Below are 21,305 nucleotides of genomic sequence, written 5' to 3' on the forward strand. Positions count from 1 at the left end.
AGGGTTATCTGAATGGGATTGGCTGATGGCGCTGGCATCGAGGGCATGCTTCCCGGCAATGGTGCATGCCCTGCTTGTGACTGGGAAAGTTGCCGGCTTAAATCATCAGCGCGTTCTTTGGCTACTATCAGCTCTCTCCTCAGGGTGTTGGTCTCCTGCCTGGCTGCATGTACTTCGGAAAGTAGCTGCCCCAACATGTGGGCTAACTGGTCGGTTTCTGACGTTTCCATGATGCCCAGGTGGATTTTGATGCGAGGCTTTGCATTCTGTAACGCTCACCTGGTATCTAGGGGGACGTCACTCAGCCTGTTCTGACCTCTTACGACCTCAAACCCTTCCCTGGAGGCTATTCGACTGGAGACTGGGCCTGAAACACAGGATTGGTAGAGTTTAACTCTCTATTGTCTCTGTGTGCTTGAACCCCTTCTTCCCCGGGGTCCAACCCTTCCCTTTGATCCACAGCTCACCTTATTTTCTTGGATAGTGTGCTCTCTGTCCTGCCTTCAGCGCAGGGGCGCGTTGATTGATGCGGGCTCGTTGCTGCCTAGTTACTTCACTGGCAAGAGTCTGACAGGTAAGTATAATGGCCCTCATTACAAGTCAGGCGTTAAGGGTTTAACGGCGCCGTCGGCGCCGTTAAACCCTTAACGCCCGATTCACACTTTAACGCCTGCTTTTTGCAGGCGTTAAAGTCCAAGGCGCTAAGCGACCTTGGTGCTAATTACGGCACCGTAATTTACGGTACCGTAATTAGCGCCTTCCCCATCCCCATTATGCCCTATGGGGCAAAAATGGGAAAGGGGAAGGGCAAATGGGGAATTACCGTCCCACTCACCTTGGAATGGGGCGGTAATTCCGCCATCCAGCATGGCGGAATCCGGCATGGACCATGGTGCTAAAAGCACCATGGTCCACCGCCTGACTTGTAATGAGGGCCCATGAGTCTTTTGAACAGTTCTCTAACTTCGTTCCTTTCCTTCCTTAGATGATGGCCGGCGCCCGGGGATGGCGGCGTGCTGCTGAGAGGAGTAGCGCTGAAAGGGTGTGAGAGCGCGATGCGCGATGCACCCCTTTCGTATTTGCATTGAACTGAGTTATTTTTCCTGTGTCTTTTAGGTGCCGCGATGTTTTCAGCGTGGATGCCGGTTATGAAGAACAAATGCGGTGGGTAAGCGCGGTATGCGGCGCCTCTAGATGTTTCCACGCTAACCTGGAGTGTCTTTTCCCTCTTGCAGATGGATGAGAAGTTCCGGAGACAGAGTTCCCCCAGAGCGGCTGGGATTCAGGTAAGCATTTGAAGCTCGTACAGTATTTAAAAATAAGCGAAGATTTGCAGAATGCTTACTAATGCCTTTTTTTCTTTTCTTTTCCCTTTTCTTTAGGAAGCGGCATGCCAGGATGGGAATGACACCGCCGAAGATGCCCGCAGAACAGAAGGAGCAATGACTGATGGGCAGAAGCGCAGCAAGGTAAGGCTGTTCCTAACAGTGTTCTTGCAGGAGCTGAGCGCAGAAGAAAGATGCAGGCCTACTGGAGACCGATCCGAACACGGTGAGTGTCACGCTGCAGGTACAGAAAACACAAAGCATGTTTCTCAGCCTGGGTGTGGCTTAAATAGTCTCTGGGTATCCCAGGTGCCTCTGGGCTGAACCACACCCAAAAGACTAGACCGCACATGCAGTTCTGGGAACTGAAATATGTGGGGACATCCATCTTGTCCCCATCAATGCACTACAAGTCCAATCCCCAATGTTATCCTATGGGAGTGAGTGAGTCTGGTGCCACAAGCGCCAAGTCTGTCTAGAAGTGGGTCTTTGGAGGGATGGAGAGGCCCTTGAGGGCCATGTAGGTGATAGTGGCCTGGCTCCAGCCTGACATCTTGGAGGGCTGGGGACATGAGGGGCAGGAATCATGACACAATGACAGGCTTGAACGCTTTCAGCACCAGGAATATCGCCAGGAGCTCCAGGTGATTTATATGAAGCCGTCTGTCCTGCGTGACCAGAGATCAGAAACCTGAAGAACATCCAATGTCGCACCCCAACCCAGAAGGGAGGAAACCATTGTGACCGTTAATAGCGGGCAGGGGTCTTGAAAAGCAGTGCCCACCGACAGATTGCTGAGAGAGGACCACCACACGAGGTCTATCCTCATGAAGGATGGAACAGAATCATTTTGGAGTATGGGTTCACCACTTGCCGCCAAGAGCTCCGAAGAGCCATCTGCGTCCTCCTCATCTTGAGATGAGTAAGAGGAAGAGCCAGCACACACGAGGCCCAGAAACCTCTGGAACCACCAGGCTGACATGCTCTCCGACCGCATAAACACCTGACACATGGCCAACAGAACCGCCATTCTGTCCCCGGTCAGTTATACTCTGCAGTCAATCGTGTTCCAATGAAAGCCCATGAAAATCAAGTCCTGTGAGACCGTCATGGAGGATTTCCACCAGTTCACTGACAGCCCAAGGTGGAACAGGAGCTGGAGGAGAGACTGAATGTTGTTCGAGGCTGACAGAGGACAAGGACTGCGTAGCGGCCAATCGTCCAAATACGGATACACATGGATACCCTGTAGCCGAAGATACACTGCGATGACCGACATAATCTTCGTAAAGACACGTGGTGCCGAGCTGAGGCCAAACGGGAGCACACAAAACTGGAAATGCTCCTCCCCAATGGAAAAACATAGGTATTTACGATGCGGACTCCAAATAAGAACACGCATATAAGCATCCTGAAGGTCCACCACGCTGAGCCAGTCGCCCTTCTGCAAAGAGGACTTTATCTGACAGGGCATGATCATCTTGAATTTCTCTTGGGGAAGAGAGATTGAACTGGGAAAGGTCTAGGATGGTGCGCAGGCCAGCCTGGTTGGGTTTGGGCACCGTAAACAGACGAGAGTATAAGCCCTCCCCTCGCTCCCCTAGGGGAACGGGTTCCACCGCTCTGAGATCCAGAAGCTTCTGGACCTCGGCTCAGAGGCAGGGCGTCCCTGACTGCTGGAATGGAGGATTGAAGGGTGGGGTAGGAGGAAGGGGCAAGCAGAATCCCACCCTAGAAACTGACAAGACCCACAGGTCCTCGGTGATGGTCTGCCACTCCTCCCAGTGAGACGCAATGCGCCCTCCAACCGGGGTCTCGTGAGAGCACAGAAAAACCTCATATAGCTGGTTTTTCAGTGGCTGGACCACCAGATCCTGAGGAAGAGGCCGAGGATCGAGAGAAAAACCGGCCTTGTTGCTGACGCCGACGGGAGTTTCCTGTTGGAGTATCGACCCTACACGTCTTCCGATCCAGAAACCCGGGACAACCAGAGGAAGGCTGAGGCTGCGAAGACGTCCCCTACACCCTGAAAGGCAGTTTCACCAAAACGGACAGGGACATGGCGGTCTGAGTGCTGTCCTTAGTCTTGGTCAGTTCAACCTCTGTTGATGAATGAAAAAGCTCTTTGTTGTCAAAGGGCAGGTCCAGATTTTCATCCTGCACCGCTTTGGAAAACTTTGTGGCATGAAGCCAAGCCTGACGAGAGGTGTCCACGCCAAGCATGAGGCCCCAGGCCGAGGTGTCGTCATGATGCACCACATCCTCAAGCATGTCCTGTGCCAGGACCCTGGCATCTGACAACCCCGCTTTAAAATCGTCTAGTTTATCTGCAGGGTTGAATGCCTCAAACTCTGACAGACCTTTCCACATTTTCATATTCTCCCCCGCTAACACAAGCTCTGCGTTCGCTTGACACAACTGCAGGGCTGAATTAGCAAAGATCTTCCTCCCCAAAGAGTCAAGAAGCTTGTCCTCTTTGGCCAGAACCTGGGCTGCCACTGTAGATGACGCTGAAGCTGGTCTGGATTGTAACGTGGTAGCCGCCACCACCGTGGAGGAAGGGGGCGGACAAGACGCTAAGGCTACCTCTTCGGAAGAATGAAGCCTATAACGAGCGTCAATCTTTTTGTTAACAATCAGTCCAGAGTGTGGTTTATCCCAGATCTTTCGGACCTCGGCCAAAACGTTCTTCTGGGAGAACAAGCCGGTACGCTACAGACGAGACAAGGTGAACGCCCCCGAAAGCACCCCTTCCTGTGGAGCGGGCACCTCAGGTACTGGAACATCCAGAAGACACATCATGTCCAGCACCCGGTTGCGGAAGGCTCTAACAGAGCGGGGCTGTCCTGATGCCCCTGTGCGTCATCTGACACATCTGGGTCAGGCTGTACCGCATCTGGCCCGGCTGAAGATTTGTCCACTGGAGACAAGGGAGGAAGAACTGAAGGCGGGCCGGCCGGTAGAGGCGGAGCTTCCGGGACCACCGGTGCCGTGGCTGGAACCGACGGGGCAGGAGGCACTGGAGGGCATATTTCCCTATACAAACCTCAGAAATACTCCTTCATGGGGTCCGAGTGCATAAGCTTTTGAAATTTTCATAAAAAGGCGTCCTCTGCCGACGGTTTAGGCGTGGCCCTCTCATGAGCAGAGTAGCTCCAGGGGCATAAAGGAGAGGGTGTTAGGGAGAATTCTCTGTAAAGGCTAATTTCCCAAACTTAGTGAGTCCCCCAGCATCTTTGCTGGATTTTTGGGGTTTATTTTTTTCTCCTGCTAAGAGTGAGACTTTTTACTCCCACTCTTAGACATGATTTGAGGTGTTTCTTTGTCTTTCCATGTGTTTTATGGGCTATGGGGTCTTTTACTCCATAGGGTCTCATGTGTTTTTGATGTGGGTTACACAGCACCCTCTGTGCCGTAACCCAGGGGTGTCGTAGCAACCCCCAAACATAGACTCCATACCCTGGGACTGACTACTGTCTCCCAGGGCATGTAAAGTCACCATTGGCTTTACCAGTCCCAAATTATGAACAGAAACCAGTACAAACCATCATATTGTGGACGTACCGGTTGGGGCAAATCGATTGCCCCGGGATCTGTTGTTCGAGGGGGCACGTCTCCGTCCCCCCTGATCGGGTTTTGGCTGGTGGCAGTGGATACTACTTTTTATATTCGACCGCGAATATATCTCTATGGGATTTTCCCATTGTTCGAGGCTACCAACTTTAATTATGTAATTCCTATAGCCTCGAACATACCGCTGGTTTATTTATTTAATATTAATTCACTGGTTGGTATTTTTTGCCAGAACTCAATTCTAAAATGGCGTTTGTGTTCTCTTCTGTGACTCCAACCCAAGTTGAGCCCTTTGTTCCACTTTTTGGCGGGCTTCTCCACAGAAGCCCTCCAAAGTGGTGCCACTCTGTCTGGGTTAGCAGGATGTGTGGGAGGGGGGTTTAGGCACCCTGGACTGAGTTGCCTTGGCAACTCAAGTCGCACTCTTGTGTGATTGGCCCAAGTGGTGAGGCTCACCACTTAGCATGTTTGAGTGACAGCTAGGCTGAGTGAATGGGGGTTTTCTGCATAAAAGCAGGGCTTTGGGGACTGGAACTTCAGAAGTCGCCACAGGACCTAAGAATCCGAGGAGGGAGAAGCTGAGCTGAACTGCAACGATGACACCACCGGTGGAGCCCTGCTGAACCGTCTCACCACTTTTCCCGACGACAGAGATCATCTCCAGTCCGGAGAGTCTTCTTCCTTTGACTGGTGGGGATAACCAGTTTTGTCTTCTTTTTGCCTTCCTGGAGCATCTCGTGGCCGCCTTGCCCGTGCCAAGCACCCCGGCAACCGGAATACCACGGTTTACCACTACCGCAAATAGAAGGGTAGTACCTTTTAACCGAAGAACTCCGCGGCTGGTTTCTTCCCTGGCAGTGCAACGACCTTCATCTTTCCTCCACGTCGAGGCCTCCTCTTCCTCTGGACGAAACACCGACTTTCACCCGCTGCCAGGAACAACTGCCGCCGCTGCAGCTTCCTTCCCACTTAAGGTACTATGTCCCGCCTGGCTTCCCTTGCGACAGATCATTCGGGGTGACAGTAAAGCCTCGACGTTCTAACCTGGGCTGGCCTGGGACAACCTAGCTACCTTTTCCTGACTTTAATTTCATTCTTTGTGTGCAAACTATCTACAAGACTCTTTGGGCATAACCCCACTGTGTGAACCTGGACCCCTTCTCCTTGCTCTCTCCAAGAGTGGGCCTTGCAATTGACTTCCTTGCTCTCCAGTAGAACTCTGCCTATCCTGCCTTACTGTGGTTCGTTGAAAAGTATTGAAATTTGTGTGCTTTCGTAACTCTGCCCTTTTTCCTCCCTTTTTAATAACTTATTAGAGTGCCATCTTATGTTAAGCGCTCACTTCTGTCTGAAAATAAGTGGTGTTTCTCATTAAGACTTTTTGTCTTAGCTCTTTGTGCTAGTGTAATTTACAAGTGTGTCTTTAAATAAATAATTATATACTTTTACACCAAAGCTCTGGTCAGTGCTTGCTTGTGCTACTGTATCTCTGTACCTATTGTGTATATTCTATATACTGCCTAACTCTTCTTGAGGGAAGTCTGACTGCTCAGCCACAGATACCAAGTGAATCTGTGTGGTACAGACTGCTACCAAGTGGGTTTACTGCCAAACACCTGTAGTCTTAAATCTTTTGCAGTGGTCCCTAAGGGAACTGCACAGGTTTCTGCCTAACAGAGGGCTGCCAAGAAGGACCTTCTCCACTCAAATCAACGTAGATTAAGGGCGCAGATGCCGCAGGGAGCGAGACAGTGTGCTATAAAGGCATCCGAGCGTTCCAGTCATACACTGGACGAAAAGGATGCGCACAAGGAAAACGATGTTCACCTGAAAAACAGCTCCCAGCACCTAAAGCCGATGGGTAGGTGTAAGGGAGGAATTCAAAATGGCCGCCATAGTCTTGGCGTGAACGGCCACCATTTTGTCAACACCTGAGGAGTACTGCGACACATGTGGGAGTGAGGCAGGAGTCTCCACAGGCGGGTCAGGAGTCTTCATTTTAGCCTTTATAGAGCCGGTACTGTCTGGCCTAGGATGTTTCTGAAACATGCCATCAGCCAAATTAGCCTCCAATGAAGGGACCTCGGACACGCCGGTAACAGAGGAATTACGGTCAGAGACCTCACTCTGTGCCCCCTCGACAGAACCGGTGTCACCGCCGGAGCGGGAACGATGAGGAGTACACCTCACCGACAAGACCTTAACAGGTCTCTCAGAACGGTCGGTCACCTTAGACTCAAACAGAGGAACCTCGGACCAGAGTCCAGTAACAGCCCCCTCACGAGGGGTCTCGAACCTTAGTTCGGTACAGAAAGCCTCAACGGAGACCTCAGGGCGTACCCCAGTGTCTGTATGGGAAGCTCCAGACAAGGAGACCTCGAAGCAAGCTCCGGTACCCACCACCTCAGTAGAACTGGGCCCACAAACAACCCCTGCAGGAGGGGCCTCAGATTGTAATCCGGTGTCAATAGGCCCCTTACGGAAGCCCTCAGAGAAAACTGGTACACATTTTAGGCCTAGAAGGCACCTCAGGGGGAAACCCCGGTAACAGAGCTTTTGAAGCTCTTCCTGGACCGGGAAGACCCCAGAAAGGAGTCCCCCAGCCGGGGTGCTCTAAAAACTAAAGAACTTACAGGGCGTCTCTTCTTCTCGTCGATGAAGCTCTGAAAATGCAGAGGAGGAGTGCGCTGAAACACCTCTTCCCACTACTACAGATGACGTTGAAGCGCCCGGACCGAAAGGGAATCGCAGTGGAAGCACGAGTCCCAACGATGATCTGGACCCAAACACTCTAAACAAAGAGGATGCAAGTGCATCCAGTCCTGATCGTGCAGAGAAAAGGACTGATGGGCGATGCGCTAGGCGGAGCCAAGGAGGGTGGGGGTTACAGCTGTGTGCGGTACCCCGCGTAAAATGAGAGGAAGGACACATTTTTGAAAAATGTGATGGTCCCGTCCCACAGGACGGAGGAATGTCCCATAAGTATGGAGGAAAGGGGATGGGACGTAGGAGTAATAGAGTTACTAATGAGTAGCTGTCGACTATGGGACTACATTTGATCTAGAGGTTATGAGTGAAACCTGATAGTCAATTAAAGTAGAGCTCTAAATGCAAGTGGGATGTGTGTTGTAAGTGATATTGATACCAGGGGTACCTACTTGCATTAAACCCTGGGGTATCTTGCTAGTGTTTCTTGTGTTGTTCGAATTTATTTATGAAGCAATTAGATACCCCGAGATGGAATATACCCCATGACTGATAACTGCCCACACATAATGTAATGATTTCTATGGGCCCTATGTCTTTTTTACACTTCCTGAGCTGTGCAGGGACCAGCAGAGCAGTGCACAGGGTAGGGAGGGAAGGCATGAGAGAAATATATACAAAAGCAAAAATAAAGTTAACCACCCCAACAAGTGCACCATTAACCAATACCCCCGACCATCGCCATGATAGTTCCCCAACAGAACCATGGTTCTTCTGCGGTAAAATGCAGTGTGGCCTGTGGCAGCACTAGAGCCAAAGCTTTCACAAACAGCCAGAATCACGGCTCCAGTGTGGTCAAATGCAGGGTGGCCAGTGGCACAACCAGAGCCAAAGCTTTCACAAACAGCCAAAATCATGGCTCCTACACTGTCAGGGAATCTATTGTTGGATGTGGCCGGTGTGCAGGGCTTTTCATGCTTCCCTCAATTTTTGACACAGGGGAGGTAGAGAAAACACTAGGACCCCAGCCCATAATATCACAGCTATTGATCATGAATTCCATAAACCTCTTCTGTGACGTTATAGAAGGATGATATGGCATTGGGAAAAGGGAGAAATTGCCATTGTTATACAGAACAACGCTATCATAATTATGTCTTGGGAAGCTGGTGTGCTGAATGCGTGTTCTCCCCCTCTGCTACCACTCATGTTAAACTGTGTACATTGTGCTAAATTCATTAAACCACAAGTAGATATTGCACAAGTGCTGGTTCATGTGTTATCTCAGAGGGCATACATGGGTCCACGGTACTGTATTTAGTCCAATGAAGGATCAAAAATTAAAGACAATAGATCATCTTGTATAATAAGAGTGCAATGATACTTAATTCTTGAGAATTGCTCTTCAGCCTAATATACCAAGGCACGCTCTGATTTTTGAATCTTAGAGTATACAATCTCATTAAGCAATAGAACCCAAGGTGGGGGGCATTACCGGTCTGATAATGTCCCTGAGGCGTCAGTTACAGGCCCAAGCATAGCGAGGGCCTTAACATAAGCCCTGGGGCATTACCAAATCAGTAATGCCCTCCCCTCCAAGGGTTTTATTTCTATTAGTACCCTGGCACATTGTAAACCGTTTCAGAACTCGAGAAATACTACTAAAAAAAACTGCCCACCATGGATCGGGGAGAAGGGAACTACACAAAGTCCCTTCTCCTTTTCCATCGTGCCATTGCCGGACCCATGCTGCGCCCGGGAACACTGGTGTTCCCGATGCAGGGAAGGATAGAGCAGCACAGGTAAGTGCAGTGATATTATATGATATATGGCATGGCATTTATAACGCACCTATACACAATTGTTTTAAAGGCGCGACAAGACAATGGGGAGAAACAGAGGGAGGACAAAAGCAACAATCTTACTAGTCCTTGTGAAATTCAGATCGCGCAAGTGCAGGGGTTGGGGTGAAGTTCCGGGGGTGGGGGATGGAGAAGTGCGAGACAAAGGAAACATCAAAGACTGCAGGCAACGGGTGGCAAGTGTGGTTGCTGGGATGTGCAGCCACCGGCTGGTAAATAAGTGCAAGAGAGGGGGCTGTAGGGTTACAGATACAGACCACAAATGTAGGGGGTGCCAAGAGGCAGTGCAAGTTGCAACTGGACAGGCAGGGACCTGGGCCCAAATTCAGAGGGTGGCCAGGTGACCAGTGCATGGATCAGACAGGAGATCAGCAGAGGAGAGGAAGAGAGAAGGCGGAAGCAAAGAGCAAGGTCTTGAGGTGCTTCAGGAACCGGAGATGGTTCTGCTCAAGTTTCAGAGGGGCAGGGAGGCTGTTCCAGAGAGAGGCCCCAGCGGAAGAAAATTCTGCCCCCATCTTTGCTTGGAGAAGCGACTGACCCTCAAAGATTTGGAGGTGGAAGAGCAGAAGGCTCGAGTAGGAAGATATTTGAGAGTTGGTGGTATTGCAGTCCCAGGCCCCAGAAAGCCTTGGTCGGGGCAAGGAGGGGGGAGACGAGATGTGGAAAAGGGGGGTGGGGGAGGGGAATGGGGCACAAGAAACATCATACTTACCGTCAATTAGGACTCTATGGGAGTGGGGACACAGAAGCACCAGCACCGTTGCTACCGTGAACGGTTGCCTACCGTGGCCGCTTCGCCCGGCAGGATCAGGCCTGTCAGGCACAGCAGCAACGGCAGGCAGACTCAGTGTGAGCTTATGATACCGCGAAGCAAGAGGGTGACAAGGATACACTGGGCTGGCTCCTCAGTTCTTCCATAATGGGTGCGGGTGCCAGTGGGCCGGCGCTCCCTCGCCCATTATGAATGGGCCCCCACTGGCACATCCTCTATGAATCTGTGCACTGTGTCAGTGTGGCTGCAGATGAAATACTGTTGACTTTGAAGTCACGTACATGAACAGCACTGTTGGCAATGCAGTGATTTTGAGCACATTAGGGGATTTAGGGATCCATAGACATACCCTACAGTTGAAGGTTACCCGGGTAGCTCAGCAGCTTTGAGTAACTGTTGCTGAGATGATATATATTTAAAACTGGCTGTTAATCCAATGGGCCTCATTACGACCCTGGCGCTAATGGGTTAACAGCGCCGTAAAAGGCTGCGGCGCCATTAACCCATTAGCACCTAATTACGAGGTCCCTTTGCGGGACCCGACCTTAACGGCTGGTCTAAACCAGCCGTTAAAGTAGGGACCCGCAAAGGGACCTTCGTGGTAAGTATGGTACCGCAATTTGCGGTACCGTACTTAGCGCCTTCGCCATTCCCATTATGCCCTATGGGGCAAAAATGGGAATGGGGAAGGGCCATGGGGAGATGGGGAAATACCACCCCGCCAACCTTGGAATGGGGAGGTATTTCCCCATTTCACCATGGCGGACACGTTACAATACCGGCACCAACCATGGTGCCAATAGCGCCATGGTTTACTGCCGGTATCGTAATGAGGGCCAATGACTTTTTGCAATTCCTTATAAAGAAATAAGTGCTATAAAATGTGTTCGATCAGGGGATGGGTTGCGCTATTCGCATGCTTATATTCAGGGATGGGGAATGTCTGCCCCTGTAGTGAAAATCAAATGTTGGCACCCATGAGCCCACAGTTTAGCTTCCTAATAACTACTTTGAACTCAATAGAAGCATTTATTTGCGATTAAGCAATCTGACAAGCATATAACATCTTTAGCAATATATCCTGAGATTAAAACACAAAGGAAGGGTCACAGAAATCACAGGGTATTTGTGAGATAGCAAAAAAAATAACTAAACACAGTTTAAAGAAAAATAGTGTATGTAGGTTTAGGAGGCATGTTTCGGTTGGGAAATGTCTTTTTTTGTTTTTTTCTATGAAAGTGTGATTGGAAAAGAAAGAGTGTGCCCAGTGTTAGGGGGAAGAGGTCTCTGGCCCCCGCTGTGTGAGGATGCCCCATCTGGTAGGGCGGGCTTGTAGGCCCATTGTTAGAGCGCCATATGTGGTGGCAAGTACCATGCAGACACAGGTCTATGCTTCAACTGCAGAGCAGTAGCCCGCTCGGCACCTTTATCAGTGTGGGTCACATATTCATGCATGTGACCCCAGACACGTGACTCAGATGTTACAATACCCAGCATGCAAAAAGCCTAATTTTATCAGTGATGGGCCCCCACCCCAGTGATATTAAAGGCCCATTGCTTCCTGTGGTGTCGCTTTCAGGCCAGAATAAAGAACACAAGCTCAGCCAGAGCAGTTTCTAGCCAACTTGGTGCCCAGGGCGAAACACCAGAAAGCGCCCCCCAACTGGCACACGTCACTCCCAAACTACACCTCTGTGTCGTGCGACAAAACCTCTCCTCAATATGAATAAATAATTGCAATATAAATGAAACTGGTTTCATTACATTGGGCCCCATTACACGGTAGGCGGTGGACCAAGGTGCTATTAGCACCTTGGTCCATGCCGGTAAAATACCGGCACCGCCTTGGAGGAAAGGGGAATTACCGCCCTATTCCAAGGTTGGCGGGGCGGTAATTCCCCCTTCCCCCATTGCCCTTCCCCATTCCCATTTTTGCCCCATAGGGCTCTATGGGAATGGGGAAGGCGCCAATTACGGTGCTGCAAATTGCGGTACCGTAATTAGCACCCTGGTCCCTTTTGCGGGTTGGTTTTTAACGCCTGCTAAAAAGAAGGCGTTAAAGTACCAACCTGCAAAGGGACCTCGTAGTAAGGCGGTAAGGGTTTACCGGCGGTACCCTTACCGGTACCGGTAAACCCTTACCGCACTACGTGTAATGAGGCCCATTGTAATGTAAGTACTTTACAGAAGAATTCTATTGTGAAATCACAGATGTAGCTGTCCTAGTAAATGGTTTTTCGGTCACCTGCTCTTAAGGAAGGCCCGCCAGAATGCAGTTTAAAACTGTCCATATTGGCACATTGCAGTGTGACCAGCCTACCGGGGTCTGTGGGCCAACTGGCCCTTTGTGTTGCAGGTGTTCTGTTCGTACCACCTCACTTGTATTTCACAAGGTGCAATAGTAGACTAACCATATGAATTATTTTCTGATGGAAGGTTATTATTCCAAAATGGACAGTCTGGTACACTTCTTGTACTCTTTCAAAATGCCTCTATGGGGGTGCGAAAGAGGTTAAATATGACCAGTAAGGATTCCTGTATGCTTTGCATTAAAATCACACGAGCATTTCAGGACAGTGATCAGAGATCTCTATATTCGATAAACAAGTCTGTGATAAAAGGATAGTATGTGTGAATCTCTAAATTCATAACCGATGCATGCCTGGTGCTCACATCACTGTTCACAACATTCACCCCAACATTAAAATGTTTGCAGCGATAAACCATACATACTCATTTGACAGCTGAAGTTTTTGGATGCGAGTATAAAATGGCTGCAACATTAGCCACTCAAATGGGGTACAAGGGCTCTTTTGCTTCTCGTTTCTGAAGAATTTTATATGAGGAAGGGCTGGGTCACACTGTGAGCATGCCCAACCCCAATACAGAAACATCGTTTGGGAATTATATGTATAGACAGGACAGGATACTGTAGGAGAGAGACCCAATAAACGGAAACACCCAAAAAGACAAAGGCCCAAATGTCTGACCCCATTTGTTCGCATATGTATATGTAGGGGGGAGTAAAGTTAATAGAAAATGTATAGGCGTAAGGTGGGGGGCTCCCCCCACATATACATATGCGAACAAATGGAAAAAATGAAAAAAACGAATTCGGGCTTTAGGTACTCTGGCTTTTTTCCTCTGTTTTTTAATACAGATGCGAATAAACAATGCAGAGAAAGGATTGTACCTAATACTTTAGCCTTACCACTAATAAACTGATGAAGCATTTTAAACAAACCGGCTTCTAATGCATGGTAAAGGGTCCACAGTTCCTCAGCCACTACCTCCTCACTATTAGCAGGACTCAGTGGTTCTTTCTGCAAAAACGAGCAAAAATGAGCAGGCCCATGCTTTATTTAATAGAGCTGGCATTAGCATCATTTATTAGTGCTGGCCTGCAGCTAATGAAAATCATTGTGTGGCAGTGTAGAAAGGGCATTTGGCACGGTATGGCATGCTCGTCAGAGCCACATACAGAAAACGTTCCAGTATGCTACTGTATGGACATTGAAAACATCAGACAAAAACTGGCATATGTGCTGTTACATACGGGAGCGCCACATAGACGCCATTAACCAACAGGGTGGTGGCTTGTGCAGCGCACAAAACATTGCTGCACACATATAACTGCATTGATTTGCCATAGACTACTGTCTTTATGGTGGCACACAATGAACTCAACTTTGCTAATCAAGGTGCCAAGTGACATTGGCCCTCATTCTAAGTTTGCCAGTCCGGATTTAACGGTCTGGTAAAACCGTACCGCACCGTTTTCCGGACCGGCAAACTACGAGTTCTTCGAGCGGGTGGTGTCTGGCCCACCAGGGATAACCTGGCGGGTGGAACGGCACCCGCCCACAGACGGACATGGAAACACCGGAACCATTACCGCATTGTGCCGGTGTTTCCGTTACTGGGGGAATGGGGAGTAATGGAATGCCGGCTCTGGAATTACCAGACCACCGTGGCTGTAATGCCCTGGTAAATCCGGCAAGTCCGGAGTTGGTAAATCCCTACGGGTCCGGCGACAGCCTGCCAGTTTTACCGGCATGGCTACCGCCGGACTCGAAATGATGGCCATTAAGTTGACATCTGTTGTGCACACTAGGTAGTGGTTGGCTTGTTTAGGCAATTAAAAGATCTTTGATGCTGAGCGGATGCTTAGTCAATGTTCCAAAGCAGCCACGAGAATACTTAAGCAAGAAAATTACTGTTAACCTTCCCAGGGAGGTGCCATGTGTAACTAAAAAGTAATATACAAAAAAAAGTGTTTTGGTGTGTCAAATAGAGACATGAAAATAAAGTAGTTTAAAACTTTTTTCTGTGTGGCATTTGAATTCTCTTTGAAGAATGCATAGGTTTGGTCAGCTAACTCATACTTGTGATGGCCTGGTGAATAGAAATGCCTCATGTTCAGTTCTTTGATAAGCACATTGGGCCTCATTCCGTGTAGGGCGATAAGGGATACCTGGCACCGGTAAGGAGACCGGTGCCGGAAATCCCTTACCGCCCTACTACGAGGTCCCTTAGCGGGTCCCTCCTTTAACGCCTGGTCTGACCAGGCGTTGTGGACTGGACCAGTTAAGGGACTTCAGAGCTAATAACGGTACCGCAATTTGCGGTACCGTTATTAGCACCTTTCCCATTCCCATTGAGCCCTATGGGGGGCTCAAATGGGAATGGGCAATGGCTTTTTCAATGGGGACTTACCGGTCCCGCAAAGGTCGGACTACACCGGTAAGTTCCCATTGAACTATAACGGAGTCGATACAGTTATTGGTGGCCGTCATGGTGCTAATAGCGCCATGACTACCACCAACCTCGGAATGAGGGCCATATTGTGTAAAAACAATGGCTTGTTAAATAAACCATCACTTTTAAAATTGCCCCACTTGAAAGGCTGTCAAAACAAAGAATGAGGAGCACAGGGTGTGTGACTCCAGAGCATCTCACATGCTGTGTTTGCAATAGGCATTCCTTTGTTTGCATATTCCGAATGCATCGCAGTCTTCCACAAGTCGGCAGAGATAGCCAACCGAACATCTCAGGAGCACCCACCGGCACAGCAGGCTGCTTCATCTTTTGTCTGGCAAGCTCGGAAGCAGCTTTCTGGGTGGGCCCCTTACTGAGCCCCCTTTCTGAGCTATTTAGGTCTGCATCCCGGGCTGTCGCCCGCTCTGCCCGGGCCAAGAAACAGAGCTGGGCTCAGCAAACAAAGTGCCTACAAATGCCAGGGACAGCTGGATGAAGGAGCACCTTTAAGACACCTGGAAAGATTTATTGAGGGGGGTGGCAGGACACCAATTAGGGGGTGAGGGGTAAAGCAGCAAAAATGGGGACAACTGCTCCCCTTTAACCCCCATAGGCATGCCTATGCTCGTGACACAGATCCAGTTGACAGCAATGGCGGCTCTGCACAAGAAAATACACGGGGGGAAAACTCACCTCTTCTTAACATTTCTCCCCAGTGATCTTGGTTCTCTCTCCAGTGAGCTTGGATTCCTTCCTACCCAGTGATCTTGGACTGCCAGAGATCTCTTACAGGTCTCTTAAACACCGAGCAGGACGAACAAGAAAAGACCAACGCATTCTCCATTCGACAGCGCTGTACTGAGGCTGTTGCTGAACAGGAGACACACGAGCAGTGCTGTACTGAGTCAGCGCACAACAGGAGACACTCAAGCAGAGCTGCAGTGAGGCTGCACAGAACAGGAGACCCCCTGATTAGCACTGTACTGAGACTGCGCAGAACAGGAGACACGCGAGCCCCGCTTTACTGAGGCTGTGTAGAATGCCATCTGTATTCTTCAGCCCTATACTGCCCTTTCCCCCACACCCAGCAAAATTAGCTCGCCGACCCAGAAAAAAAAACACACACACACACACATCATCATCATACACTCACTAAAATGCCAGTCTGCATACATAATAACACTCATGCTTGTTTTATCATAGATTCCCAGTAAATAATGCCATGCTCTCACCATAGCCCACTTCCAGCACCTTGCACACACACAATCAATGGGAGTCAGGCTATTTCCTTCTAGGCATCTATCATTTATGCAGTGCCTGAGATGCAAACAATGTGATTATGTGTGCAGGTGAGGTGCTGGGTGGCCCAGTTGTCAAGCATTGTTTTATTAACTAGGCATCTATCATAACCCCCGTGCCCCCCAGCGCCTCGCATGGGGAGCTGGGTCTATCCAGTGGGGTTGAAAGCAACAGCTTTTTTAAAATGCCATTGTTGCACAACCCCTTTCTCCCCAACACCCAGCAAAATCAGCTCCCCGGCGCAGCACAAACACACACACAAACACTTCACACGCAGCATGCACTTGCTCATTCACATGCAAACCCATCATCATACACAACACAAGCATACACGCATAATTCTGCCCAATCCTGAAGTTTCCACCCAGCACTCCAGCACCCGAATAGCATCAACAGGAACCAGGAAGCAAAGAGCGCTTGCTGGTTGCTGCACATGTGTGCAAGAGCTGTAGCTCTGATTATGAAGTGCCCCGCTCTGTTCCTATGTGCACGGAGGCGCAGGAGCACCCTTCGCACATGCACATACACACATGCAGTTCCCCAGACAGCATCCCCAATGGGCCATGCAAGGCTGCAGAAGCAAATCACCCTGAGCTTTGCATGGCCTATTAGGCATACGTGTCTAGGGAACAGAACTGTCAAACAGAAATTGCTTTTCACTTTGACAGTTCAAGACAGCTCACGATCGCTCCTTCAGTACACTGGGCTGACTCCTCAGTTCCTCCAAAATGGGTAAGTGTGCCAGTGGGTAGGCGCTCCCTCGCCCATCATGAATGGGCACCCACTGACATATCCTCAATAAATCTATGCACTGTGTCAGTGTGGCTACAGATGAGATACTGTTGACTTTGAAGTTATGTACATGAACAGCACCGTTGGCAAAGCAGTGATTTTCAGCACATTAAAGGATCCATAGATATGGCCTACAGTAGAAGGTTAACGGGGTAGCTCAGCAAGTTTGAGTAACTGTTGCTGAGATTATATATATTTAAAACTGGCTGTTAATCTAATGACTTTTTGCAATTCCTTATTAAAAAAGAAGTGCTATAAAATGTGTTTGACCAGGGGATGGGTTGTGCTGTTCGCATGCTTATATTCAGGGTGGGGTGGGGGAATGTTGGCACCCATGAGCCCACAGTTTAGCTTCCTAATAACTACTTTGAGCTCAATAGAAGCATTTATTTGTGATTAAGCTGTTTGACAAGCATATAACATCTTAGCAATATATCCCGAGATTAAAACACAAAGGGGCACAGAAATCACAGAGTATTTGTGAAAAAAATACAAAAAAACTAAAAACAGTTTAAAGAAAACTAGTGTATGTAGGTTTAGGAGGGATGTTTCATTTGGGAAATGGCTTTTTCGTTTTTTTCTATGAAAGTGTGATTGGAAAACAAGAGTGCGCTTAGTGTTAGGGGGCAGTGGTTTCCCACCCTCACTGTGTGAGGATGTCCTGTCTGGCAGGGCGGACTCGTAGGCCCATTGTTAGAGTGCCACATGTGGTGGCAAGTACCACGCAGACACAGGTCTATGCTTCAACTGCAGAGCTGAAGCCCGCTCAGCACCTTAATGTGGGTCACATGCTCATCTATGTTACCACAGACATGTGACTCATATGTTACGTAACCTAGCATGCAGAAAGCCTGATTTTATCAGGGACGGGCCACCGCCCCAGTGATGTTAATGGCCCATTGCTTCCTGTGGTGTTGCTTTCAGGAAGAAAGAACACAGGCCAGGGCAGTTTCTAGCCAGCTTGGTGCCCAGGGCGAAACACCAGAAAGCGTCCCCAACGTGCCCAAGTCTCTCCCAAACTACACCTCTGCGTCGTGCGACAAAACCTCTCGTCAATATGAATAAATAATTGCTATAGAAATGAAACTGGTTTCATTACATTGTAATGCAAGAACTTTACAGAAGAATTCTAATGTGAAATCACAGCTGTTGCTGTCCAAGTACATGTTTTTTCTGTCTCCTTCCCTTAGGGAAGGCCTTGCCTGAATGCAGTTACGAACTGTCCATACTGGCACACTGCGGTGTGAACAGACTATTGGGGTCTGTGGGCCCACTGACCACTGGCCCTGTGTGTTGCAGGTGTTCTGTTCGTACCACCTCACTTGTATTTCGCAAGGTGCAATACTAGACTTACCATATGAATTATTTTCTGATGGAAGGTTATTATTCCAAGATGGACAGTCTGGTATACTTATTGTACTCTTTCAAGTAGGAAGGGGAAAAATAGCACCAGTAAGGGTTCCTGTATACTTTGCATTAAAATCACAGAGCATTTCAGGACTGTAACAGTGATCAGAGATCTCCATATTGGATAAACAAGTCTTTGATAAATGGATTGTATGTGTTAATCTCTAAATTCATAACCGATACATGGCTTGGTGCTCTCATCACTGTTCACAACATTCCCCCTTAAAATTAAAATGTTTGCAACCACAAACCATACATACTCAATTGGACAGCTTAAGTTTTTGGATGCAAGTATAAAATGGCTGCAACATTGGTCACTCAAATGGGGTAAAATGGCTCTTTTGCTTCTCGTTTCTGAAGAATTTTAGATGAGAAAGGGCTGGGTCTCAGTGTGAGCATTGCTAACTCCAATACAGAAATATGTTTTGGGAATTACATCTATAGACAGGACAGGATACCGTAGAAGAGACACCTAATAAACAATGCACAGAAAGGCTACACAGAAAGAATTGTACCCCTTACAAACTTTAGCCTTACCATTAATAAGCGGAGGAAGCGTTTTAAACAAATCCGGCTTCTAATACATGGTAAAGGGTCCACAGTTCCTCAGCCACTATCTCCTCACTATTAAGCAGGCCTCAGTGGTTATTTCTGCAAGAACGAGCTGGCCCATGCTTTATCTAACAGTGCCGGCATTAGCATATCTTATTAGTGCTGGCCTGCAGCTTGTGACAATCATGGTGTGGCAGTGGAGAAAGGGCGTTTGGCCTAGTGTATGTACAATTTGAGGCAACTTCTTTGATTATTTTATGTGTTTAAGTGTGGGCATAGTATGGCATGCTCATTAGAGCCACAAACCCAAAATGTTCCAGTATACGCAAAAACAGGCATATATGTGGTTACATACAGGAGCGACACATAGTCGCCATTAACCAACAGGGTGGAGGCTTGTGCAGTGCACAAAACATCGCTGCACACATATCACTGCATGTTTTTGCCATGGACTACTGTCTGCATGGCGGCACACAATGAACTTTACTTTCCTAATCAAGGTGCCAAGTGACACTGAGTTGACATCTGGTGTGATTGCTAGGTAGTGGTTGGCTTGTGTAGACAATTAAAAGACCTTTAATGCTGAGCAGATGCATTTAGGCCATGTCCCAAAGCAGCCACTAGAATACTTAAGCAAGAAAATTAGAGTTAACTTTCCCCAGGTATGCGCCATATGTAACTAAAAAGTAATATACAAAAAAAAAATAAACGTTTTGGTGTGTCAAATAAAGAGATATGAAAATAAAGTAGTTTAAAACTTTTTCTGTGTGGCATTTTAATTCTATTTGAAGAATACATAGCTTTGGTCAGCTGACTGATACTTGGACTGGCCTGGTGAATAAAAATGCCCTATGTTCAGTTCTTAACACTGAAATGTTAAGTACATACTGTGTAAAAACAATGGCTTGTTAAATGAGCTATCACTTTTAAAATGCCCCCACTTGAAAGGCTGTCAACACAGAGAATGGGGGGCACGGGGTGTGTGACTCCAGAGCATCTCACACCTTGTGTTTGTAATATGCATTCCTTTGTTTGCATAATCCAACGCTTAGCAGTCTCAGGAGCACCCACCAGCATTGCAGGCTGCTTCATCTTTTGTTTTGCAAGCTCGGAAGCAGCTTTCTGGGTGGGCCCCTTGCTGCACCCTCCTTCTGAGCTATCTGCAAACAAAGAGCCTACAAATGCCAGGGACATCTGGGTGAGGGAGCACCTTTTAGACACCTGGAAAGAGTTATTTGCGGGATGGGGGGGGGGGGGTAAAGCAGCAAAAATGGGGGCAACTGCTCCCCTTTAACGCCCTATAGGAACGCCTGTACTCGTGACACGGTTCCAGTTGACAACGGGAGAGAAAACTCACCTCTTCTGACTGCTGCCCTGACATTTCTCCCCAGTGATCTTGGATTTTTCTCCAGTGATCTTAGAGTTCCAGAGATCCCTTAAGGGCCTCCTAGGAACACCCGGCAAGACAAACAGAGAAAGATCAAACGCATTCTTCATTCAACAGCGCTGTACTGAGGCTGCGCAGAACAGCACACTTCAGAGGTTGCGCAGAACAAAGTCTCGATTCCTCAGCATTGTACTGAGGCTGCGCAAAAGAGGAGACACGACGGAGGCTGCGCAGAACAGGCGGCTCTATTCAGAAATGCTGTAATGAGGCTGCGCAGAACAGGAGACACCACAGAGGCTACGCGGAGCAGGAGTCTCCGTTCAGTAAGTACTGAGTCTGCGCAGAATAAGAGACACCACCTTCGATGTACTGAGGTTGCGCAGAACCGGAATCTCCTTTGACCAGCGATGTACTGAGACTGCGTATAAGAGACACCATCAACAAGTATGAAACAACGTGTTTTTTAGATATATTGCAGCCCACCTAGGAACAGTCTTTCGATCCTCCCTGTTCACAGCTGGTACTTAAGCTAAAAAAAAGAAAACTATTCTTAATAATACAGCAGTCTAAGACTTGTTTAAAAACACAAGTATCCTGGTGAAGGGTGTAAAGATGGGATTGTTTAAGATGAATATGTTGTTTTAATGTTGTTTTTCTCTTTGACTAGATGTGAAAAGTCTGATAATTGACTGTTATACATCATTAATTAAAAAAAAGTACAAAAAGAGTCATTATTTTGGATAACTATGCTTGTTAATATTATTTTAACCATTCTAGTGTTGGCATGCATAAGTGGCAGGTCACAAAATGAGGGTAGGGCACTCGGGTAGGAAAGCGAGGGTCTAATCCCAGCACCTTAACATTCATATGTC

General features: G+C 48.4%; 1 protein-coding gene across 4 annotated transcripts in view; it reads right to left on the bottom strand.

Moving 5' to 3' along the window:
• Window positions 1–20,582, bottom strand: part of LOC138489360 (zinc finger protein 420-like) — a 107,959-nt gene extending 87,377 nt beyond the window's left edge. For 3 of the 4 annotated variants that reach the window (XR_011274787.1, XM_069617078.1, XM_069617077.1), the window contains exon 1: window positions 20,404–20,563. Coding sequence is in view for 3 of the 4 variants with exons in the window: in XM_069617078.1 (XP_069473179.1) it covers window positions 20,404–20,427 (24 nt within the window). In the remaining variant the exon portion in view is untranslated. Of the gene's footprint in view, window positions 1–20,403 lie in introns of all 4 variants that reach the window. The other variant, XM_069617079.1, reaches the window with a different exon arrangement.
• Window positions 20,583–21,305: the final 723 nt, after the last annotated feature.

Source organism: Ambystoma mexicanum, chromosome 9, assembly GCF_040938575.1.
Source record: "Ambystoma mexicanum isolate Mex_15411 chromosome 9, UKY_AmexF1_1, whole genome shotgun sequence".
Classification (NCBI taxonomy): Eukaryota; Metazoa; Chordata; class Amphibia; order Caudata; family Ambystomatidae; genus Ambystoma; species Ambystoma mexicanum.